This window comes from Centropristis striata, chromosome 12 (genome assembly GCF_030273125.1).
Source record: "Centropristis striata isolate RG_2023a ecotype Rhode Island chromosome 12, C.striata_1.0, whole genome shotgun sequence".
Lineage (NCBI taxonomy): Eukaryota > Metazoa > Chordata > Actinopteri > Perciformes > Serranidae > Centropristis > Centropristis striata.
The window spans coordinates 11,684,466-11,710,611 of record NC_081528.1 but is presented as its reverse complement, the minus strand read 5'-3'; the positions used below and the strand labels follow the sequence as shown (position 1 = coordinate 11,710,611).

At 39.9% G+C, this 26,146-nt stretch overlaps 1 protein-coding gene across 1 annotated transcript in view; it reads right to left on the bottom strand.

The window, feature by feature from the left end:
* LOC131981544 (LIM and calponin homology domains-containing protein 1-like) overlaps positions 1–26,146 on the bottom strand; it is a 91,490-nt gene that overhangs the window by 6,447 nt on the left and 58,897 nt on the right. The window contains exons 9-23 of the mRNA XM_059345877.1: positions 19,884–20,142; positions 14,031–14,438; positions 12,901–12,936; positions 10,645–10,771; positions 10,113–10,270; positions 8,989–9,472; positions 6,779–7,093; positions 6,400–6,505; positions 6,086–6,195; positions 5,898–6,003; positions 4,716–4,790; positions 3,984–4,012; positions 3,061–3,174; positions 532–624; positions 144–308 (exon numbers count right to left, since the gene is read on the bottom strand). Of these exons, the coding sequence (XP_059201860.1) occupies positions 144–308; positions 532–624; positions 3,061–3,174; positions 3,984–4,012; positions 4,716–4,790; positions 5,898–6,003; positions 6,086–6,195; positions 6,400–6,505; positions 6,779–7,093; positions 8,989–9,472; positions 10,113–10,270; positions 10,645–10,771; positions 12,901–12,936; positions 14,031–14,438; positions 19,884–20,142 (2,585 nt within the window). The remainder of the gene's footprint in view (positions 1–143; positions 309–531; positions 625–3,060; positions 3,175–3,983; positions 4,013–4,715; positions 4,791–5,897; positions 6,004–6,085; positions 6,196–6,399; positions 6,506–6,778; positions 7,094–8,988; positions 9,473–10,112; positions 10,271–10,644; positions 10,772–12,900; positions 12,937–14,030; positions 14,439–19,883; positions 20,143–26,146) is intronic.

Genomic DNA, 26,146 nt, shown 5'->3' with positions numbered 1-26,146 from the left:
CCAATCACAAACAGGGAACAGTTAGCTCAACAACCAATCAGATAAAAAGCACAGTGCCCACTCTAGTCATTCTACCCAATTGTAATCCCCTGAAAAGTAAAGCACGCTTCTAACAAACTATTTATCTATAATCAGCCATTCACCGACTGCCTCTCCAGCAGTTCCTGCTTCCGTTCCCAGTCGGCCAGCGAACGGACGATGGTGTCCTGGGGCTGCGAGGTGGAGGGGACATCCCCTCGGCTGGGGGAGGGCAGGGCTGAGGAGCGGGGAGTCAGAGGCGCCACAGTTTCTTCCAGTATCCTACGCTCCTGTTGTGATGGGAGAGCTGGGTAAGTCTTTACCAACACTAAGCTACCATCATGGGTTAAGATTGTCTGTCGGAAAATACACTTTTCTTTAAGATTTATAAATACACACATCTCTCATTCTGTAAAATTATCCTCATGTCAGATATTCTGAGTGTGAGTTATAATGAAAACATCAGTGGTGCAACATGTTCACTCAGACACACAGACAGACAGACACACACACCTCCTCGTGGTACTTCCTCTCCTCCTCCGCTACCTCCCTCTGTGCTTTCTCCCACTCCTCCTTCAGCTTCTCCTGCTCGCGCCGGTACTTCTCCTGTTACCATGGCAACAGACACATGACATACAGCACAGGGCCTCAACGAAGACGAAGATTAAACTGTCTGCAGGTGGATATTTTAGCAGGAAAACAGAGATGATGCACGGATATTTTCGGCATCAAAAAGGATTCAGTTTAAAAAAAAACCTTTCCTAGTGCTTCCTGCTTCATTTAATCCAAGAAGGAGATTTGTGCATCCTGCTGTATAGTTGGTAGACTCTACAAAATGTCCATGTGGGATTCACTTACTATGTACTTAAAATATAAGCTTTGGTGACACAAATGAAAGCAAAGGCAGCTTGCTTAAACACTTGCTCAGATGTGATATTTGCGTGTTAGATATTAAAAGCAAACAAAGAGACCAGAAGCAGACACTGCGGACAAAAGGCAAAAGTTGAGCATGCATAGGTTCTTACACAATTTTCAAATCAAAAGCCGTCTGAACTTTTCCGGAATTTAAGTTTTACCTTCACGTACGCCACTATAATAGCAACATCGGCGCATAAAATTATTTGGAGTACAAAGTACAAACCTCAAGAGAATAAGTTTTTCACTCTTTTTAGATTTGTGTAGGAACCCCAAAAAGAAGAAAGACAGCCACATTTAAGATTTAGAGAGAAAGCAAGACAGATGACAGATCAAGATCAAGGCACAGAGACAACACAGAATCAACCAGGGAGGTAACAAGCACATTGATGCACCAGACATTCATTCATTTCAGTGCATCTCATCTCAAACAGTCAACCAGAAAGAAGAGAAATCTGTACTCATCTCTGTTATTTATCAAGATTACACTGTATATAAGTACAGTATATCCTGGATACCAGTGAATCATTTACATGTTTAAGAATAGGTGGACCTGAGATGCACCTCTGAGTGGTTGAGGAGAGAGAGGGTGATTTGGGCAGCAGCAACAGCAGCAACCTTGGACAGAGTCCTTTTCTGTGTATGTGCATGAGATGGAGACAGTGAGCAGATAAAACCCAACTGGAGGTTCTTCCACTGCCCAAAAATGCCCTCTTGTGGTCAAACTGTGCATCAGCGTGTCTGGGGTGTGCCTTAGGGATAGGATATGCTCAATATAAAACAAACATGGAGGCAAGCTTTGCAAGTAGCAATGAAATGTGCTTAATCCATCTGATTCTGAGCGGAGCACACTGAGCCACTGCTCGGTACAGTATGGTAAACAGTAAAGTTTACCATACTGTACATAAAATTGACTATATGTCATAAATCTAGTTAGGACCCAGACTGAAATATAGCCACTTAAATGCAATGTAACCTAGATGTCTAAAAAACTTTCTCTTAAAACTGGAAAAGAAAAATTATCCCAGTTTTAAGCCTCAACATCTTTTTTATCCTAAGACCACCCAATCAATACTCACTGGGACATAATGCCTGGTTTATGCATTGACTCATACATAGCTTATTTGTTAAGTCATGGTTAGTACAGAATCTGCAATTTGCCAAAAGCAAATTCAATCATGTGGGCAGAGCAAATTTGAGGCATATTAAGATACCGGAGTTTTAATTATAGTCGATAACAAAAGGAGTCTCAGATAATATATAGAAAATTACATATTAGAACAAAGCTTTATGATTATCCAGTGCTAGAGCCCAACTAAACTGGATACTTAGGGCCTGTGTCGATACACTCCTATTTATGTTATAACATATAGGCAGAATAGTTGGGTTTGCTGTTTTATTCCAAAATGCAAATGTTACTTTTCTTGACACCAGCTGTACTGTGCTCCAGTTTCTTTTGGCTCTTGTCCATGGTGTTGACTGACATTATGGGGTTGACATCACTGAGAGCATCTTTTTGTCTCTCATTCTTGCTGCTTGCCACTGTAAGTCAGCATGTGCGCTGCTCAATTAACTATATGAGAACAATATTTCAAAGTACTCAAGCATCTACGTCTACATTACATCTGCTTAAGAAAATGTTTTTTATATTTGTGCATATTGGACAACATCTACACCGATACTGATATATCTGTGATTGGCTAATATTGGCCAAAAAATCAGCTGATCGATGTATCAGTTGGCTCTATGCACAACTGAGTTTGACACATAAACTGTATGTTATCAGAGACTCATGAAAGTGGAGCTGCTGACTGCTAAATAGCAAATTATCATTTTATACCTACATTTATTATGCAAATACGCTTGCCAAACTTCATGATTAACTTGTAGTTTGAAAATCTTCCAGTTTGAGGCTGTTTTTTCCCTACATGTTTAGGTGTCTTTCCCTCAGACTTGTCTGTACACTTGTTGCTAAAACCCAAATGGATATCTTAACTAAAATTGTACTCTGCATCTTATCTTCACAGTGCCAGTGCCTTCTCTACCCACTCAGCTCCACAAGGAGGTGAACCCCTAACCTTGCAGACTCATGCGCCATGCTTTCCCCCTTTGAGGTATTCTGTGTACCTGCAGCATGCGCTCCTGCTCTTGCTGCCACCTTTCCTGACGCTTTCGCTCCTCATCCGGGTCCCAAGACCAGCGGTCACCCCGTCTGGCCTGGGGCAACACCGGGACTGACACCTGATAGACCCCAACACACACGCACACACACCAACATGCACAAATACACACAGCACACAAATATTCATGCACACATTTACGCCCACCCAAAAACCGAACATCAGTCGCGCACACACAAACACGCGCTCTCACCCAACCATGACGCCAATAGGAGACCAATAGATTGATATGGCCCCGACCCACACACACATACACACACACACACACAGAGAGATCAACACCAGTGTGCACACACATCCACCACAGGAAAAGAAGAAGGGAAGGGAGGAGACAGAAATAGTTGGTCTACCACAACAGCACTACTCCAATGCTAGCCAAAGGATTCCTACTAAGGAGAGAGAAGACAGAGAAAGAGAGAGATGAGCTCAAATGAAAACGAAAGCAGTCCCGGCCTTTTTCTACAGCATCCTCATCTGGCATGCTACACGAAGAGCTGTGTGTGTCGTGTGATGTGTAGTGAAGCTTTGCAGAATGACAGTGGGTTCACAAATCTGCGCTAACAGCTAACGTCTGATGACAGAAAATGATAAAAAGTTCAGACACATGCAGTCTTTTTCATATTTTTCTGGGTTTATGTAAAGTTTCTATTTAGATAAGAAGTTTTTATAAAGGTGTCTGGTGATTTTTCCTTAATCTTACCTACAGACTACCTTCAGCTTTTGACTTGTGTTTTATCTCTGTATACATGCAGTATGTTAAAATAAACTACTGTAACCCAGGTGATGACAAGCCAGATGAGAAGCAGTAAAAGGGTTTTTCAGTGTCTGACTACAAAATATTATGAAGCCATATGATGCTTTTTTACTCACATTTCCACGCCGATCCTTCTCCGTCTCTTCTGTAGAGTGAATAAGACAGGAGACATTGGTTAAAACACAATCTAAACAAAAAAAGTTTGATAACAGATAAATGGGTGTAAAGATGCTGATGAAAGAAAATGTAGAGAGACGGTTGACAGACGACCAGTCCACCAAGAGCAACAAAGTAGATCTGTCTTTTCTAGGTTTTACTATGTCTTTTTTTGATTCATTTCACTATAAAGTGAAAGTTTTTCAAACCACTCTGGGTTGAGGTGATCCAGATGTCAAGGTAGACCTAATTTAGCTTTTGGTGGAACAGGTAGTAATGTAAAGCACAATGAGGCAAACATAAAACTGATCATTCATAAATTTAAGTAGGTCACCCATTTATAGGTCATCCATGATGCTATTAATAAATTGTCATAAGTGACCTACTTCACTGGATATTTTGGAAAGATTGTGCATCATTTTCAATGTGATGATACTTATAATGAACTAGATTTTTTAAATGTGAAATCAAACCGATGAGTTGGACCTGGAGCATTTATACAAAATGCTTCAAAGCACATTTACAACAGAGAGAGATCACTGATCATCTACAACACTCTGAAAATGAGTGAAAAACAAGAGATGGGACTGAAGGGCTGTTGTCCAGCCCTTGAAGAAACGTCAGGGAAACCCTGTGCATCGAGCGTCCGGGGACTGAAACATGAGCTCCACTGATGAATGAGGGGGGTTTACCTGGCGGAACGAAGAACTCCCAGCGTAACTTAGGGTTGCTGGTTGCCAGCGGAGACCTGACACTGTTTGCAAGCTCTATAGCGAAATAAAAAAATATGTGGGTGGAAGGAGAGGAGGGAAGGAAGGGAGGGAGGGGAGTGATAAGGGATAGAGAGATGTCAAAACCAGGAGTTGGTATGGATAATCAGAGAATTGGGGACGTCTTAAATGGTTCTGCTCATGTGATACTGTACATTATTGTAATTGGAAAAACAATCTTTAGTCATAAAGGTTGTAAATCAGATTTAATAAAAAGTCAAGGTGTTTTCTACCCCTCTAGAATTTCAAGAAAAACTTATCTTAGGGGCCCAAAAAGTCAGAACAAAAAGCATGAAACAACAAAGCAGCACATTAATTAAACTAAGACCCTTGTGCATCTGTTTTAAAAAAGCTGCTCTAATGCCTTAAAATGTCTGTGTCAAAAAACTGCCATAAAATTGTGTATTAAAGCTTTTAACCCCTTCAATGCCAGTTTGTACATAATGCACAATACAAAAATAGGCACATTTTATGTATTTTGTTATGCTTTTTTTTCTTTTACAGTCTGGGATATGTCAGTGAATAGCGACATATCCCAGACCAACATTGATTTTCATGTTTTTTTTTAAACAGCTATAAAAAAATACATATAATAATATAATTATTTAATTTTAATGGGTTTTGAAAAGGAACATTGGGGTATCTTTATTTTGACCCAATGTGGAACTTCCAACATTTGGAAAAAAAAATAAAAAAATCACACCCTGTATGCCATATACATTAACACAGTCAAACGTCCATAGTGATGCACAAGGGTTAACTTCTTTTATGCATGTTTTTATTGTATATCAGCTCTCATTAGCATGTGTACTTGTCTACATTGAGAAAACTTAATAATGGACTTTAGTGTGAGGTCCAATTAAAGATCTTCGTCTGTTGAGCAGAAAAAAAGTGAAGCAGGAGTTTATGCAGTCTGATAATCATTATTGAACACCCCTTCAACTCTGATTCAAACATCACTGGGTACAACAAAACAGTGTCGGGCTGTAAAGCAAAAGGGAAAAAAAGCCAGCAAGGAGGATATGCTAATTAAACTCAGAAACCAAGGAGATGTATGGAAAAGAAGCTGCTGGCTTGGTATTTGGATGTAAAGAGTTCACTAACCTGCTGTCGTTTCCCTTGGTGGGTGATATTCAAATGATCCTGGTGCAGCTAAGCTCGGCACATTCTCTCTTCTCTGTGACAACTCATGGGAACTAGAAGCACTTGTCTGCAGGAAAATACAAAGATTATCAGTTGGATGGTGGGATGAGAAAGTTTAAAGTTTATATTAGTTTGGTTAGTAAACTTACCTGTAAAGTTACTGGCTGACTTTGCTGTGTGCTGACCCCTGACTGGGCAAGGTTGGAGGTGTTTTGAGATGGTTCAGGAGATTTAGTTTTTTCTCGTTCTTGTTTGACTTCTGAAAACACACAAACAAGACATGTTTATTACTACTGTTAAAATCATAAAAAGTAAAGTAAAAACACATCCCTTCAAAGTTCTGATTCCTTTTCATTTTTTTCAGAAGTTCTAGGTCAAATGCTGGCAGTCTTGTACATGACATGTAATGGCACAAGTCCATGAGCAGCCACAAGAGGTCAGTATAGCAGCGTGTTGTTCAGACCTGCAGGAAGCTTTTGTTGAGTTGCAGCATTTGACTTCTCCTCCTCTGGAGCAGCGACTGTCTGGCTTTCTGTCTTCCTAAAGCTCTCTTCTGGTTTCTGCAGCTCCTATACAGGTCACAAATGGTTTCCATGTTGAATAATAAACATAACATGCCTGAGATAAAGAGGCCTCTGTAGTGCATGAGGTATATGCATAAAAAAAATATATTCTTCATTCATGCATGCAGGATGTTAAAATACAACAAAAAGACATGTTATTCAAATAATTTTGAGTGTTCACACAAATTTCTGTAAGACGATGAGGAAAGGGAATGTATAATAATGACTGGATTTAATATTCAGGTTTTACTATTATCTATAAAAGACAGTAATGCTGACCGATGGGAGCGAGGTGGGCCGGCTGGGTGATGACGAATGCTCAGTGACTTTTTCTTTTTGGACGTCTTTGGAAGCCGGTTCTGTGCCACCTTGTGCCTCTATTGCCTTTGTTGGCACGGGGCTTCCTCTTCCTCTGTTTGGGGTGGGTGGACTGTGCGTTCGTGAGGCTGTAGACGAGGGAGCGACTGCAGTGCTGTGGCTGGTTTTGGAAGGTGACGCCTCGAAATGAGGAGGAGATTCCCTTCCCAGGCTCTCAGGCGTGGTGGGAACGTTGTCACTTCCTACGTCGCCGTTGACTCGGAGTAAACCATCCGCCTAGATCATACAGAACAGGTTTAATATTGGCCAGATATATGCACTGCCGAGTTCAAGGAGATGTTTTAAAAGCATTAAAAGGTAACCTAAGAATACAGCAGCCATGTAAACAGTATTGTATTGGCGCATTCTCTAATATGGTCGTCCTGATTAATAACAATATGACCGGCTTGATTACTTATTTATTCAAATTTGAGTGTGTTATTTAAGCCTATTGTATTCAAATATTTCTGAGCACTGGGGTCCCTAAACAGTCATAAATTAGTCCATAGTCAACATAAATTGTTATGACTGGAAAGCTGAGACTCTTGTGGATTCAATGAGCCCAATCTTATTTATGTTTGATAATGTTAGTCCGCATAGTAGCATTTCATTGTAGTGAGACCAGTTTTTTTTTTTTTTAAACTTTAGAACCACAAACTAGAGACCTGAAGCATTCAGTACAGATGTATGACTTTCCTCTGAATTTTGATTATAGCCTAATCATAGAATGGATTTTTCTATGGTGTTCCTAGAGGTCCTGGTGTCTTGATGTAGTATTAAGTGATTTTTGACCATTCTGTCAATTTTACACTTTAAATTTTGATTAATAAATTAAGGGTCTTCACGGTCCCAGCTTTCAGATGATGGACACCACTTTGTCTCCCACCCCTACCACTCTGAACAAGGGGGCAGAATGTTAGGGATAATAGGTACGGGTATCAGCATTTTTTTAAACAATAACCAGCCCTATCTGTATGATTTTTATTGTCTATAATATGTTAAAACTTAACTTGAAGTGTGACTTTATAGATATGAAGCATCTTCAGGAAACATTGCCTGAATTTCTGCTACAATCAGGCTGTTCTAGCTCACAATATTTTATATAGTTTAACAAAAATGATGAAGTGATGACAAAAAAAAAAAAAAATAAACCCCATGCCTGAAAACCCAGTGCCCTCATCTGTGGTCATTACCAGCCTCTCATCTCTGTTCATTATTAGCTATTCATCTTGCTCACAACACCATGCTGGCCTCTATGACAAAGAGGCACTAATGTATGTGTGAGGAGCTCCTAGTGAGCGGTAACTTAAGACACAGTGGTGGAGTTGGGTGAATGCAGGCTCTTAGTCTGCTCCCCCTCTGCCTCCACCTTCTCATCCCTCTCCTAGCAGCCTGTGTGGGCCCTCTTTGTCTGCTGGGAGCCCACTTCACATTGAGAGGGCCCTACTTGTCAACTTCTTAAGTCAATAGGGAACAGAGGGCTCCATTCAAAGCCGGGCTCCGCTCAGACTCCGGACAAGACATTCCAGAAAAAGCACTGTGCTCCATTCGGTCTGGTAATAATCTGCCCCTCCTTCCCCGCCACGCCAAAACATAAGATCTCATGTTGAATATTCCCATTTGGAAAATTTTCCAGAAGAAAAGGAAATGGATCCTGTTGAGAGTACTTTGAGCTAAATTGAAACATTACATGCTTCTTCAGGGAGGGGAAGTCTTGTGTTTTCCTAGAAACCAGACGGCTCATCACCATGGCCGTTATGTGGCATTCTAATGTAGCTGCCAAGAGAGCTGGAGGGGAATTTACCCACCAGCCTCTGAGGGCAGCCAAAACTGGGAAGTAACCACATGTAAAGTGGTCAAGACCTCAGCCTTGCCCACTGCAGGGCTGTTGTGGTTGCACTAACCAAGTCTCAATCATTTTGTGCATGTACAAGATGGTTGTCATCACCAATGAGGAACCAAATTAGAGTTGACACTGTGGGGTGTAGTGGGCAGATTTTACTGTGACAACCAGACACTTTAAAAGCCAATAACACACATGATATTTGGAGGATTCTGTAAAGCTGTAAAGCATCTTATTGTTGGGAAGTGATCTGTTGAGCTAATGAAAAGTGCTGCTGAGTCAGTCTCACCTTGCTTGGCCAGGGTTCAGGTGCTGTGGATCTGGACTGGAAGTAAGGCTTGGGCATCAGCAAAGGCACTGGTTTAGGCGACAGGTTCCGGTTGGATGGCGGCTCAGACGAGCGCGAGCGAATCTGAGGCCGCTGGTGTGAGGAGTCTTTAGGAAACTCCTCGATTCGTGCCTCCAGTGTAGATGTGAACTTTGGAGCCGGGGCGGACTGCTGCCGCAGATACCTCATGGGCCCATTGGGGTCTATGTCGAAGGGGTCTGGGGTTGTTGGGGAGGAAGATAAGGAGAGGGAGAGAGGGAAGGCTGAGCACGGAAAGGACGGATCAGCAGATATGCTGCGGTCCAGGATCTTTGGCAACTGTAGGCGCTCCAGGACTGTTTCACTGATGGAGAAACGCTGGGCGTAACGTTGGAGGATGACCGATGCCTCTTCTGGGGATCTGGCTCTCCTGTACGCATCTCGCAGCTCCTCCTCACGACGTTCCCTGTTGGAAAGTTCACAATTTTTAAAATAATCTTTGAGCTATTTCACATTAATTCCTTCATTTTGCTCTGAGACAGACTGGATGTTTCAAATTGATGTGTCCTTTCATTTTCATTATCAATCGGACTGACATTCAAACTTGAAAACTGTAGTACTAGGACATTCATTTCCTCTCCTTCACTATCAATTAAGCTGACCTGCTCTGCCTCACTGTTTTTTTTATCTGTTGGAGACCTACTTAGAAGAACTCCAGGTGGAGTTGCTGTCACCTTTGCACCCACAAGCAGGAATCAGAGTAAAGATTAAAAGATCTTCTTCTAGAAAGGCCTAGTTTTCCTTAACACTAGTATTGTTTTGTACATAAAGCTTTGTTGTTTTAGCTGAATACAAAATAAACATTGTGTGAACACATCACTCTTGATCTACACTGACGACTATGACAAGTATCGCACTGACCGCTCTTGCGACCTATAAAGCACTTGTGTCCTAAAGGACTCGAACTGAACTCACGGCACTTACTCTTGCTATGTTTCTTGACTTCATCCTTGCTTGTGTTGTATTACTCTCATTTATACGTCGCTTTGGATAAAAGCGTCTGCTAAAAGACATTGTAGAATTGTGTTTGAGTGCATTTCACCTACTTGTCCTCCACTATCTCTCTGTAGGTCTTGATACTTCTCCTCCTATAGGACATACAGCTGCCTCCTGTCATCAACTGCTCCATCATCTTCCTCTCCTCCTCCTTCTTGATTAGGTCCTGGGAGATACTCCTCCTCCGATTTTTCCATCGGGCCAGGTCCTGACACACAAACAGATCGCAAGTGTTTCAGTTCCAAGTGAAACAAGACGAGAGGGCTTGGCTCGGTGGCGTTGTGAGAGCTGAAGCACTGCTGTGGTCCTAGAAAAACTGATTTAAGTTGCTTAACTGGGGCACAGCAAAAAGATACTGGAGTTTGTGCTTCGGCCTGCAGGCACCAAGCTCATTACATATAAATGATAAACTCCTGACACGATGGAGACAAGAAACACAAACTGTGATGATGAAATTCAGTAGCAAAGAAGTAATCTCAATCGTACATAAAATATAAGAAAATAATCTTAAACCAAAACGAATCAATGGATGCACTCAGATTAAGAGAAATAAGAATTGTAACACAAAGTCAGAAAACTCACATCCTGCCAGTGACCGTCCTCTTCCTTCATCCTGTTGTACTGGTTGTGCATCAGTTCATGACGCACCTGACTGTGAGGCTGCAAGATGGCTTCCTCCTCACCACGCATGTCGATCATACTCACACTCCTAAGGAGAGGGGGAGAGAGAGAGAGACAGAGACAGAGACAGAGAATATGGATCATGAAAACATGCACTGATGTGTCATCTGTTTTTTAGTTATTCTACTTGTGATTCCATACATTTCCCTCCATGCACTTTACTTTAAGTACAGTATGTTGCAATCTTTATCCATTTTATACACTCGTGGAACACATAAAAACATTAACCTTTAAACTTAACCTTTTCCAAGACTGAGTAATGGCTGAAAAGGCAACATTTCAACCATCTATGCATACAGTAGTATCAAAGAAAATACATCATCCACAAAAAAGATTTTGTACCAATACATTATTAGAAACAAAATATCATATAACTGATGGTTCAGTGCAGATAACAAAATAAGCTGCATCTTTAAAAGGAACACATGAATGAAAAACTGTTCATCTTCAAAGGTAAGCTCATGCTGATCCTACAGACATAAATAAGATTTTAGAACCAATACATTTGTAATTGTTGTTCTAAACGAGATATTGACTAATTTTCCTCATTTGTTCTTTTGAATAATCGTGTCCCTTTCCAACATCCGTTTCAACAGGAAATGAATCACATTAAGGATGTCAAGATGCAATTTAGTGAGACCTTTGAAGATATCAGCTTCAGGTGCAGATACCCATGTTTGTAAATAACATTCTGATGTGAGTGTATGAGATTCAACAACCAGTTTAGTCTTCATACAGTCAAAGATTTGTTACAGTGAGTTTATGCTACTTTACATTTGTTCAGTGAGTAATGTTAAAGCATCCATCTTTAGGTTACAGACAAGACAGTAAAGTGCAGCCTTTTTGTTAGGAGCATGCAGCTCATCACATAATTGGAACGAGTAAAATCATTGTATCATTGCTTAAATCCTTTTCTGCTCAATCATGTGTGATAACTGTTTTTGTCTTAAGCCTAATGCTTTGCCAAAAGGTTGTAGGTGGACCAAAAGAAACTTGTAGCAGAAGAGTGTTTTCAATTGAGAGATGACTGACACATTTTATTTTAAAAGTTTTCATCAGTTGGATGTGTGCAATGCTAAATAACTGCTCCTTTTTAATCAAAACTTTGAAACAAAGCATATGAGTCATCTCCTGGTGATGAATCATCTCTTCTGCTTCATTAAAAGCTGCACTTTTTACACTAGCAAAGGAAATTACAATGATGCTTGTTTTTGTGATGATTATGATGATGTGATGTGGAAGGGTGGATTAAATGGTTGCATTACATGACACATGCAGCTGGCAGAAGCACTAAGATGATGTCGAAGCAGCACAGTTTATTAAGTCCTCTCCACAGACACTACTGCAGGCACTCTGAATAAATCTGAGAGGAATGCATTATTGCCAGTAAAAAGGGCAAAAGCATGTCCTAATCATTTCAAATCAGGTGTAAGGGCAAGGGACATTGTTTGACACTGTTAAAGCAGACTGTCAAAAATGTCCACCTTGAAAAGCCATTTAACTTATTATTTATAATTTAAGTAATGCAAGTTGGGAAATCTGCTTAATTTAAGGGCATGTTTGTTTTCCATGCAAAGGAAACTTTGCATGTTAAGAGTTGCCCTGAATCAAAAACCATAATTTTGCAAGAAACGTAGTGATGCATCAGCCTGAACTGACCACACTCACTCCCATTTACAATTCCATGAAAACGTAAATCTGTATGAAACCATCTTTGCCCAGTTATTTCACTTTTCAGTGAGGTTTTATAAATAAATTGATTTAATTAAATTAAAAATGTAGATAAAAAATGATCTGTGCCAGAGCTGCTAATAAAAATTAAAGCACTAATTAATGTCATTCATTAGAGAATTAAAGTATCACGAGAGGTTTTGAAGATGTTGAACTTTTTTTTTATAAACAAAAGATATTAAAAACTGGCACATTTTTTTTCTCATGTGACATTCAATCAAACAAAAATGACATAACTTCTGTCAGAATGTGACATCATTGTCAATGGCTTTAACTGGTGGCAGATTTTCCCACTTGCACAAAGAAAAATCCAATTTGAACACTCACTACGCTCAGTGAATGATTGAATGAGTTATTGAGCGGGCTTTGTTTTGTAGTGCAGAGCAGTGCTGAGCCAGACAGCTGAGTGGTAAATGGACAACTTACTGTGGGTCATCTGACGCACTATGTGTGCGGCTGAATCTGCAGAAGGCAGAGAGCATGGAGAGAGAGCACAATCACAAATGAATACAAGAACACATTGTTGTGATCACGGCTGACAATGAGTTAATTATGACAGATTGAATACAGAATGGTTCAGTTATAATGTTTTAAACAAGTGTGCTGGTTTTGTATCTATACACAGATGTATCTGTCAGTTTCTGGGTTTAATGATGATCCTAAAACCAAGCACAAGGGGGCAGTCTTATCCATAACACAGCCAGAACAGAACAGAAGACAAGTTGACTGCATCCCTGCAAACCAAAACACTGCTAGCATACAACAAGATACATATGGCAATGATCTTAGAATGCAGCTGACACTTAACTATTAAAAAAAGCACATGCATGTTTTATTAGACAGCACAAGAGCGACATCAAGGATGTGGCTCTTTTTCTGTCTGTGACCACCACTTGTAGGTTTGGCCTCAACCACAAAGGTCTTCACAGTCTGCTTTTATGGAGCTTCCTCTGTGATGTTGAAGGGGTGTGAGAGAGTGTGGCCTGTGGTTTATCGCCACAAAAGAACAAGGAGACTAAATTAAGGGCTAAATCAAGACCAGATAGATTGTTGTCTGATGGCGATCTGCCATATGTTTTTTGAAGGGGGATGTCAGCCTGCGATACAGTGGGGCTTGTATTTAAGATTGTATTTAATCAAATACAATGCTGTTTCCATTGCTGTTATTCCCTAATTGGGTCTTCTAAAGAAATAAAAAGCTGCCAACTAAGGTCATGCTTAGTTAATCAAGGCCACATTCTAAACATTTCTTTTCCAAATTTCTTGACAGAAAAAAGGCAAGGAAATTAAAAAAACATAACATATTTTTCAGAGTTTCCATGCATTTTCTGTACAATAACAACAATATAAATTTGCATCCATGTAAAAAAGGCCATGCGATCTTTAGGTAATAAAGTCATCCAGATAGGAGCTTTGCGGTCTGAGGTTGAGGTCACATGCTGAGTTTGAGCATTAATGGAAAAGTAGATCCTTAGATTTTAAAGTTGAATTATGTAGTTTTAGTTCAATGCAGTAGATATTCTTAAAATGTAGTGTAGTTGCTGGATGGGGCTCACGTTGCTGGAAGACTGCTGTCCAACCAAGAGTTTCCTCCCTGTGGGTCGTCACTTTCACTCAGCGCTCTTCCCTTCCGTCGGCCTGTATCAGTTGTTGCTGCTGTTGTTGTTGTTGTTGTTGCCACAGCAGCGGGGGGCACAGGAAGGAAGTTGGGAGGACTCGGGCTGCTGACGTGTTTGGGAGAAGTCAGCGTTTGGCGAGCCCGCTTCTCATCCCGATCTGCATCTGCGACTACAGGGACACCTTCGGCTCTCTTCCTCACAGCTGCCTCCTCTTCCTCCGTCACAGGTGGATGTTTCCCGGAGGTCATGACGGGGCTTGTTGCATCCACGGGGCTTGCTGCAGCGTTTGCTGCAAGAGTCGTCGTATGGTGGAAGAATTCCTCTGAGCACGAGCGAGCTGGAGTACTGCAGAAAGCAAAGCAAACTAAAACCTACTGCTGCCTGGTTATCATCCTATATCATCAGACAGCATTCCTCTGGAGCCTAAATGGAAGTTTTAGGACACATAAATCTGAGAAAATAACATAGCAAGGTCACAAATCCCTTCCGAGCAGACTCAGTGTGAAAACAAATTGGAGTCACAAAGCCAAAGCAAAATTCACTGAAAAACTCTGTTGTGTGTCATCCTGTGATGAACAGCTACTTTCTGAGAGGCAATAAATTCCCAGGATACATAGCAGCAGGAGAAAGACTGTGAAAGGGCCCGGCTTCAGTTCCAGCCTGCTCGGGGTCAGGGAAGGAAGAAAGCCTCATTTCCCTACATCCTGAGGGTGGGTCGCACGCTCATGTTCCCTGCTGGTGTGTGAACACCACACACTCCATGTTTGTGTGTACCTGCTGGTGGTATGCATGGGTTTGTATTGGAAGGTGCGTGCAGTTTTGTTCCTAGATGTTGATGAGAAAGGTCGAGCAATTTTAATTTAGATGTGTCAACACATCTTTAAGAAGGGGCCAAGATCAAGGTTATGTTGATGGCATTAAACTCTTTTTAGAATAATTACCTCCTGGCAAAATCAAAATGCACAAAGTCAAGTTTCAGTTCTCTTCTTGAAAAATGCAAGCTGTTACCAACTAAAGAAGCTGAAACAAAAACATCTTAGAAATCCCCCTATTTCCTTGGAATGCAGCTTTACACAAGTCAGATTTCCTTTGAGAATTCTTTTCACTCCCTTGAAATGCTGACAATCAAATCAATGCCATAACATCTGTGCCAGAAAGAGCTGGAAAATGGGGGTGTGACTCTAATAACTCTCCAGCACGACTGTGAATGAATCGTCTGCTGGACCAGGAAATAACACCGGATAGGGCTGGATTGTGAAATAACAACAGAGACCTAAACTGACATTTTTCAAGAGAGAAACATTGTGATCACGTCTCATAGTGGACTTCTGCACTGTAAAATATACAACAGCATTGTGTACTGACGGCTCATAATCCTCACCTTGTTACTTGACACCCAGTACAAAATGTTTGACCTCTGGCTGGCCTGCTGGGTAAAGAACCTGTATTACAACAGTAGGTTCTCCATGTAACTTGGCATTATTGAACTCTGAACCTCTTGCTGACTCACTGTTATGTTGCTCTGAATAAGAAATTCACTGGAAACAATGATCTGGTAATAGTAGGGCCAAAAAAGAAGAGGGCTGGATGGAAACAACAGCTGTGAAAATTGAAAGTATTTTCTACCCAAGCAAAAGTCCACAGATGAAAGCCTCTCACAGTGAAGAATGTGGATTACCCTGAGTAACTGAGACATTGTTTTTGGACAGACGTGAAGCTGCTGAGATTTTTGTAAACTTTTCAGTGCTTTAGTGAAACCTTTGTTGTGTTGTGGTGCAGGCAGGAGTAAAAATGGAAGATATTTCCAGCCGATGCAACTGAAATCATCTGCATGGTTAACAAAACAGAAGTTCTGTTCAAATAAGAACTACTGCTGACTTAATTGATGTTCAGCATTAAAATAATTATCTGCAGATTTTTCATTGTATATATTTTTGTTCCAGAGAGTTCTGCAAAGTGAATTTTCATACTTCAAACTGAGTGACATCACTTGAGGCAGTTTATAAGACTTCACAAAGCTCCCTCTGGAGCCACAAAATTACTTTTTTCACATATACAGTAGTACTCCCAAAACCTGTAAACAGACTTTGATGTGTAAAAACGGTGGAGTTCCCTTTTAGTTCCCACAAGAACCATCTTGTAAAGTAAACCTGTATACAATTCCAGATATCTAGACCTAGTCTTATGGGAGCTTAGGTGCATTTCGTTTGCGTAGTGTCCCTGAACCTCTTCAACACTATAGAATATGTATAAAACAAATTAGGTATGGTAGGACGAGTAGGTAGGTATGGTACGTATATAAAGCTTAAGCTTGGTTTTAAGAGATTAAAGACATGTAAAAAATCATCAATATCAACAATCTATCATTAGAAAAATAAATCAAGGAATAATTCTTTAAATTCTATTAATCGTATCTTCTAGATTTTGTGGATAAGAAGGAGCTATTAATCAGAACCACAGTATGAATCAGAAACGTGCCGATAGAAAGGGGCTGCTGATTTTGGGTCATAAAGACAAAAATCATGATGAAGACCTTTGCTCTGAGGTGACCATCAGGTGAGTCATGGTCTCCATGGGGGGCTCTGCATTGGGCTGGGGGAGGCTACGGGGCAGAGGCTCACTGCTCCTCCTCGAGCCTGCTGCATCAATCACAATGTAAGGTGTGGAGGCAGTCTGCTCCCCTTCCTCCTCGTCCTTTTTAGTCTGGCTCTCCTTCTGAATCTGTATCTGGGGTTCGGGGAAAGGGATGGGGGACGGGCTGGGGGACTCTCCAGGTGGGTCGTCTAAGCTAAGGATCTCATTTGGACTGTTACATCACCCATTCACACATAACAAAACAGGAAAGGACAACGTAATTAAACAAAATCATCAACAATGACCACAACATGATGGACATGAGACACAGAGCCCATGAATGTGGGGAGGGAAAAGTAGGTTCACACACGAGAGGTAAAGGGAGGCAAAAGGGAAAACATATGACCAATGCAAAGGAAGGAGATGGAGAAAAAAAACAACAGTAATGCAAAATGAATGAATACATGCGTTTGATATAACATGATGCAAGAAGTTGACATGGGGATGACGGACAGATTAAGGCCACTGTCGACACCGATGTGGATATTTGTGGAAACAGATATTTTACCCCTCCATTTAACCCCTTAGTATACCAATGGCCTGCTAAGACTTTTCATTTTTAGAGGCTCTTGTGGGCTACAGTAAAGAATTTATACTTTACAAGATACAAGATGACCAGAGGAATCCATTAGTACCAAAGATGTCATGATATCCTTTTGGAAAGATATATCTGAATGAATATGGGTTCTGTGGGGACTAGAACAACTTGACACACAGTGCTTAGCTGCACCTGGCATAAATATTCGGGTTTCCAGCTTTCAGATGATATACACCACTTTGATATTTGATACCCATTGATTAAAAAAAAAAAAAAAAATCTCTTTTAACCAAAATGTGTTAAAAGGGATTTTTGAAAGCTGAAGATTATTTTGAAAACACTGGTCTACAGTTATGTGTGGGCCAATAATCAAAACATTAAAGAAAATATCTGTTTAAAAAAAACAACTGCATACATGTATATACAGGGCCTTACAGCATGCACTGAGTGATACACACAGGAACAACACACCCATACACACAGTACACACTACCCTATAATATATGCATCCAATCACAGCATTTGGGAAATATAACACACTAATTAGATTGAAGATATTTTGCTTATAAAAAAATAAAAATCTTCGATCTTGTGCTGCTGCTACAGCTAATTAATGCTACATACAAACCCCAACATTATATTTAAAAAATACTTCCTGTCAAATCCTGACACACTCTGACACTAGGCCTACACAAACTACACACCACTAACACTGCACATATTGATACTGAAACGGATCAAAGCACATTATTGAATCCACTAAAGCAGCAGAAATGTGAAACTTCTACAGTGAGAGCCACAGACAATGACATGCTTAAGAGAATAAAAATGTGATCCAAGCGCCCTCGACATGCCAAACCAATAAATGCCAATAAGACCATCAGACTTTAATCTGCCTGGTCTATGCATCAGATTTCACACTTTCACTTCAATCAGAGTCAGAACCAATGAAAACACACATCTGGCCTCCATCAGCCACTCCCATACGTACAGTACAGAACAGAGAAATATGCTCTCTAAGGCTAACTTATTAAAGACAGAATTAACCCAGAAAAGGTAACAATAATGATAAGATAATATTTGGTAGACATAATTATTATTTTTTGTGTCCAGAATTTCTCATGCTAAAGTAAACTCACAGAGCATGCAAGAAGAAGACAAGGACTAGAGGAGTCCTCTGCCGGAAAATTTAAGACAACCTTTAATTTTAAAGGATTTATCTACAGCAAATCCATAAGAAGCTAAAACAAGGTCATGGTTGTGCAACCTGTCCCCCAAATTACCAATTTAATATGCAATTACACTTCTCCTGACCGCATCCAGCAGCATTCACAACCTCGAATGGCTCAGCACTATATTGGTCCAGCCTTTTTTCAAATCAAACATCTCATACTTAAACTCAGCTGCACCACCAATCAAATATTAAATGTAACTAGGGCTGCAAGCAGCAGTGAACGGGCCCACGCATGTTGGGGAGCTGGCCGGCAGGCACTGCAGCGGTTTCAGATATTGAAAATGTCATGTAAATCGGATGAAGTTTGTAGTATGAGGCTGATTTCCTGTTGTCAGTAGGGGGCACTATGACTTTGGCTGCATGTTGAGATAGGGATGTATTCAGGCATGGACCCTTGTGAATCATAACTTACAACAACTTCCTGTTTCACGGCGTGGATGGTCACCACGGCAACAGCATGCAGTAAAAAGACAAAAGCTTCACGATCTAGCATCATGAAGGTGTTAAGTCTCTGCTGACCTGATTTGAGGTGGATCTGTTCAACCACTACGGAGCAGGACATCACAGTATAAAACATGTCACTTCCTGTTGCCAGCAGGAGGCGCTATGACTATTATTTAAAATGGTCCTGCAGATATCTTCAGGCCATGATTTGTATCAAACCTGAGAAGTTTGGAAAAGATCTGAACATGTGTAGTGGAGCAACAGCAGGTTCTTATGTCATGGCGTTACATTGGATTTCACTGGGCCGCCAAGTGAAGCACCATACACTCCTTAATCTTGGAGCTCAGGAAATAATGTAGGGGGCGCTACAGAGACAATTTGCCACACCCATTGCTGAAACCCATATCAGATCACAATTTTCGCCAAGCCTGACAACTTTGCCAAATTTCATTTGTTTTCAAGTAGCCCAAGCACCTCATTTTTTCCTCCAAAGTTATAAAATAATAAAAAGAAGACACAGATTTTTAGAGCCCAAGCACTGACTGAGTCAGTGCTTGGGCTCTAAAAATATTTAGTCCAGTCCACCATGGTTTATACCGAACTCAAGGAAAATGCTCTATTCTGTGAACACAAGGGTGGGCTTTTTAATGCATTATTCACCTTCAAACCTTGAATATTCTAAGCATGTATGTGAAAAGTTTTCTTATACCAGAAATACTTCAAATTCAATTAGTGGTCCTTTACACTGCTTAATAACAATACTGTGTATACTTTTGATTTGATTTAAACTTTAATTATCAGATTAAAACTCTGCTTGTTGTAGAAATACACTTATATTGCATTTAAATATCTAAACTACCTAAAATAAATGACATGCCAGCATTTCCTCTGTATTATGCAACAGTATTTTTTTCCCTTCTAATAACTACAACGGACTCACCTGAGTGGTCTGTCTCCCCCTACAGGAGACGTAGCAGTACTCCAACTCTTGCGTGACCCATCTTCTTTGTCATTCTTCTTCTTGCGAAGTGGCGTGGGCACATATCCACTCTGGTTGCTCTTGTTGGGCAGGTACTGGTTGAAGGGCATGGCGGTTCGTAGCTCGCTGACAGACGTCCGCCGCGCCGACATGTCATCTTTACGGATGTCTGGCATCTTCCTGTGGGGGGCACCGTCGGACTCTGAGTCACTGCCGCGGCCTGTTGAGAGGAGGAGACGGGAGGAATGAAGGAGTTATTAACGGTGTCATGAAGAGTTGATTCTGCAGCTAATTTGTTGGCAAGTTCAGGTTTGCAACAGGCCGAATTGCATAATTAACATTCAATATTCTCTATTTAGAAAAGAAAACCAGCCATTTCAGAAACAGTTATGACTATTATTATTCAGGAGATGGTGTCAAGGGGAGTACAGTTTCTTTTCATAATTTAGAGACATAATGAAGGTGAAAGATGAACTAATTTAAATTACAGGGGGATTTATTTTCTATGTGTTTTGCTATGATTACTGGAAAACTAAATAATGATTCATACGAGATTCAATTTGTACCAAACACAGAGATTTATTTAACGGCAAATGACTTACTAAATTTTCCCATTTAAATGTTATTAACCTTCACTGTGATTACACAGCCATCTAGTAGTATTGCTGCACTTCTGATGAAGCATATACTTAGAACAGTGTCTAGGATATGTACTATTAACTTTCTAAATGATATGTGTTAAAAAGAAAAGAAAAATAGTGAAATGGAAGAGAAGAGATTAAAAAATAAATTGGGCAGAAAAATGGTTGATTAAGGAGTCTGATTGGGAATTTTAAATTTCTGAATAAATATATCACTTGAATTTTCCCTGAAGCTGTTACATCATATAGACTCACAAAAAAAAAGTGCTGTTCCAGTGTTATTATATGCGCTGCATTCCAGCGGCTGAACATAAATCAACCCCAAGCTGGTTGATGGCCTGTTTTTATGAAACAAAGCAACTAACATAAATCATCACAAAATTTGTCTTGTGCATCTCCTGCTGACTAAATTCTAGCCTACAGTTCGGAAGAATTCACTTAGGATGCCACTGTGTCTGTCTGTATCACATTTGAAACACATTGTTATCTCTTTAATGTCAGTGGCAACACCTGGAGCTGCAGAAGTGCATCGCTCAAGGACTTTTCCCGCTTGCCATCTTACATTCCTCTGCAAAATCGTCCTGTGTGATCCCCAGAGAATATACAGAAAACACAAATGAGGATAAATCCCATAGATGTACCGTCAGCATACTAGTCAATCCATCTTCATTAAGCAGCTTTTTACTAATGTTTACCCTAATTTAACATTTGGAATCTGCAGGTAATGGATACCTGCAGCCTTGATTCACCCAAGGTCTCTAAAAATTCCTCTCCAAGATGTTCAGCACATGTGCTACTGGAATTCCCCTCCCTTTGGATGCATGCATACACAATCTATGACCTGAATTCATGACTCAATGTATATATTTTCCAACCAGATCTAAACTGTAAAGCCTTCCCTTAGTTCTGAAGAAATTCATGTGATTGCAGCTGCAGCTCTCAGTGGAAACAAACGTCACAGTTTGAACTTGTGAAAACCTCCCTTTCTATGAATAGACTTCTTCCATTTTTATGTGGTCTGAAAGACTGACAGATCAAGGTCCAAAAGAGGCCTTGAGGTATCTCCACTTCTAACAACGAGTGGTTCAATTATGACTCTTAGCCCATCAATTGGAAACATGAGTGACTCCACCATTCAAGTCTATCCATCTTTAAGGAACAACACATGTCTTTACAGGGTGATCTGCTCTTTCTGCACATATGGTAACACTGATGCTTGAGGGAACATTTATCAGGGGTCAGTGCCATACTGTACCAGAGCTTCACAGAAACTTATTTACATCAATAATCATCAACAGAAAATGTAGAAGCCATGGAGCCCAATTCAATATTGGTGTTACAGTTATTGAAAAGGCGGAACAGAATCACAAATGAAGAGTGAAAGTGATACCCTCAAATTTTCTAAAAGTATTAAAGTTAAATAAATGACGACACTTTCTGGGATAGTATTCATGATTTTTCTAATCTTTCCACCATATGATACCGAACTTTCTGGAAAGTAAAAGCAAAAGTCTGCACGTGAAAAAGTGTTTGGACGGAATCGACAGAACAAGTTATCAGAAAACCAAACCATACTATTTAGGATCTGGTTCCCACAAATCCAGATTTGTTTAGATCATTGAAACTTTTTTCTTTCCTTACTCTTATTATTAGTAAAGAACACTGTCAACAACATGTAGGTAGTACAATTCTCAGCCAGCGTTGATTCTCACTGTAGCCCGCAAAAATGACAAACATCACCAGTGCCAGATTAGAGCAGCTGTAGCTAATTAACGTTCATTTTCTCACATCTGAAATCAAGATTCTAGCAGTTTTGTGGATAATGTGCTCTCTGCAAGCGACTATCTGTAGTCAGCCAAAGATCACGTGTGAGGGTGAAGGAACATTATTGTGTAACAACATTATATGTCATGACTTTGACAAATCAAACAGGCTGCCAACTTAGAGAAATGTTTGAGCTGATCACATCACATCAATTTCAGCAGACTTTTTTAAAGTTACATTTTCATGAAAGCTTACCAACTTAGTCTTAACTTGGTCTATAAAATCTCAGAAAATATCATCTCTAAGTCAAAGGTGTTTTTCACCAGTACAGGGTCGAACCACATGGGTGGTCACAATCTGTGTTATGACGTTAATTAATGACCAGAATGTCTGATGATGTTTCAGTGAAGCTTGAGTTTTGTCATAAATAGCGTATTAATTCTTAAGTTATGACTAAAAGTGGGTTTTTGAGGTCATAGTGACCTTTATCTTTGGAGAAAAAAAATCTAGTGAATTCATTATTGAATCCAAGTTGACATTTGTGCCAAATTTGAAGAAAAATTCCTTCCAGGCGAAATATAATGCACACAAGAATGGGATTGAGAATGGGAATGGGACAACCTGAACACAGAGGCATAAAAAGGAGAAAGGAATCATGAAAATGATCTCAATGACAAAGTTTTCAATCAACAGCTCCTGACTAGCAATGGGTGTTGTCCTGCAAAAATAGAACAAAGGGAGGAGAAGCCAACTACAGGAGCACCAGAAGCACAAAGTGTCTCATTTATCATCACTGTATCCAAACTTGGCACAAACAAAAGAGCATCTGCAATATTGCATCTCGTTCAGAGATTGAATTAAACTCTTCTCCCTGCTCCCTAATTACTGTCAGGGTGAAGTCAGTTTACAGAGCTGAACAGTGAATGGGCTTTGTCTGAAAAGGTCAGGGCAGGAAAAACCTGGCTGAGTGGAGTTTGCGTGCATATTAATAAATGGGTGCCCTTGTTCTGGGTGTACTCAAAGCTCTGTGTGATTGGGTGATAACTGCAGTGTTATCTTGTTCTCACTTCTCTAGTTTACGCCTCCTGGGTCTGATCTGAATACTGATAGTATGATACCCTCAATAACAGCAAGGGCACAAATATGTAGATCTTTGTCTTTACTTATTACCCTTCCTCTCCCTGTATGCATGACTGAAGCATAATGTGGTTCTTACATCAATAGTTTAAAAAGCCTAAAAGGAAATTCCTACTTCAGATTATATTGTGATAAATCACCAATATGTGGGGTTCAAAGCATTCCAATAGTCACTTTTTGAAAATGTGAAGTGTTTTTTTTAGTAAGCCTATGTCTCCAGCATGCCTCCTCAGTTTTTTTCATCAGTCAAACATTTTTCAAAATGATAGATCATGTTACTTTGCAACAGAGGTGGGCGTTTGAGCATAGAAACAGCTTGACAATGTGACTAATCAGCAGTGGATTATGTGTGTTGGTGGACAGATTGTGGTAATGCTTGTATTTTAAAAGATTGTTGGGTGAGGTAATTTGCATTCTGGTCTATTAGAGGAAAACTTACTGCTGTGATTCCTCCTGATTGTTGAATGTCATTAATAAAGGGACATTTCTTGGATGATGTGACCATCACAATCTTCGGTTTACCACTGATGTAAAGCTAATATTTTTTCTAATTTAATTAAGTATTAAGCAGATCTTTAGGGTGGATTATGCCTCCTTATTTCTGAGAAGGAAACATCGACATCCAGCATAGTTTTTAGTCAGTTTGAGTGTTGGTGACAGCAGCTTAGGCTTTGGAGGCGGCAGTATCATATGCACTTCTCTCAAAAAGAAAACGCAGTCAGATGGGATGCTTGGCCTCACTCACTCACTCACTATGTTTTCCCACATGCTTTTCACAGATGAAACGTACATTAGGTTTTGTGACGAATGCTGTAACCTTTTATAGGCTGTCATTAAAATTTAAAAGGGTCAAATTCAAACAAAGCATAGCAATGAATAGCTTTCAATGACAGCATATGGTCTCCTTGGTATTTTTAAGCATTTAAATGCAGCCAAACTGTATTTTTTTTACCCCGTTTTTGACTTGAGCATGAATCATAAAACAAATTCACAGCTGCCTGTGCTTGTCTTGGAAAAACTAACATTGTGTAAAAGTGTTATGCTACTGTACTGAATGCATTGAATTCAGTATTTGTGATTTCTTATCGTATCATCCACCAGTGTAGCTTTATGTGCGTTATCACTAGTAGAAACAATTTATTAATAGAAACATTAAGGAGGAACTGCTACCTAAAAAAACCCTGAAAACTTGAAGGAAGTGAGAAAGATCGAACTGTACCTCATACAACTTTTATGGAAAGTAGCAGGCTGGTTGAATTAAGAGTACCTGTCAGTGGACTGTCAGTCAAAATAAACTAAAATAGTAAGTGGAAAAGAAAAGCAAAGTCAATCATACTTTAATTTCCTTGAAAAGTACTTGACATCTTAAAACATGTTTTAGGAAAACTAAACAGCTTCTCACTGCCAAGATATTTTAATGCAGGAATTCACATTTCACATTATTAGCCTTTAGCTTCTTTATTACAAAGATGAGGTTGTAACATTTTATGGAATTATGTCCTTTGTTCTCGAATTGAAAGCTGGAAGTTTTGTGGTTGCTGACTGACAGATCAAAAACCACTAAGAGCTATCATTCGTACAAACACACCTCTTTCTCTTTTCTGCCTCACTATAACTGATTCATCTCTGCTACTCTACTGCTGTCACTCATGTAATTCCACTCTTCAAGAGAGTAATCAAACGACTGTCAATGAAATCCTCATTGAAAGGTGTCACAACACTATGAGACTGCACGGTTAGATATGTACGATGGCCAAGTTCCCAGTCACATATATACAGTGCAGAAATAGATAAACCCACACAGATGCAGAAAAAAATATGGAAGAATAAAACAGAATTGCAACATGCATTTTTTAAAGGGAAAAGAAGGATTAGAGAAGGGAGTTGTGGAATACGAGTTGACAATTTTTAATGTGTTGAATTAAAGAAAGCAAAGAGGACATGCGGTAGAGAAGTAAGCTTCACAAAGTCAAGAAAAGAAAAAGCAGTATATTAAATCACAACTATGAACATTTATAGCTAAATTTGAAGCATTTCTCTGAACAGACCAAACACAGACAGGGGTTCAGTGTCAAGCAGTCTCCAGATTTATCAAAAGACGGGTAAACAGCAAATTACTAGACTAGGGAGATTTTTTTCTAGATGAAATCAGATCCGTATGCTTGTAGCCAGTTTTATTTTTATAAGAATCAGAATCTTTCAGTGGTTCCATGAAGACAAATAAATTGAATGTCTGCTGTTTTACGTCACCTGACACAACACTTGTAGGATGTCATGTAGAAGAAGCCCGAGTTAACATTACATAAGTCAGATGCTTTTCAAATAAAAACAGGTGTGATTGCACTATTTTAGCTAGACTTGTGCGACATTGCAGATTGACATCTGATATGGGTGATCAGAGAACTGATACACATTTGGAGGGTGTACATGAGAAGCTTTTCAGAAAAGAAAATCAGAGACTTTACTGGAGGAATAGCACGGTTAATTAATTAAAATTAGAGCAGAACAAAAACAGCAGCTCCTGTACTGACCGTGTTCCCCGTCACAAGATATATTGCTGCAACTAAAATTAAGCAATGGCCATAGCTTGGCTTCAAAACAGGCATCACACTGAGATCATTCACTTGTTTCAAAGAGCCTTTGACTAACATTGGGCGTTGTCCTGCAAAAACACAGGGAGGA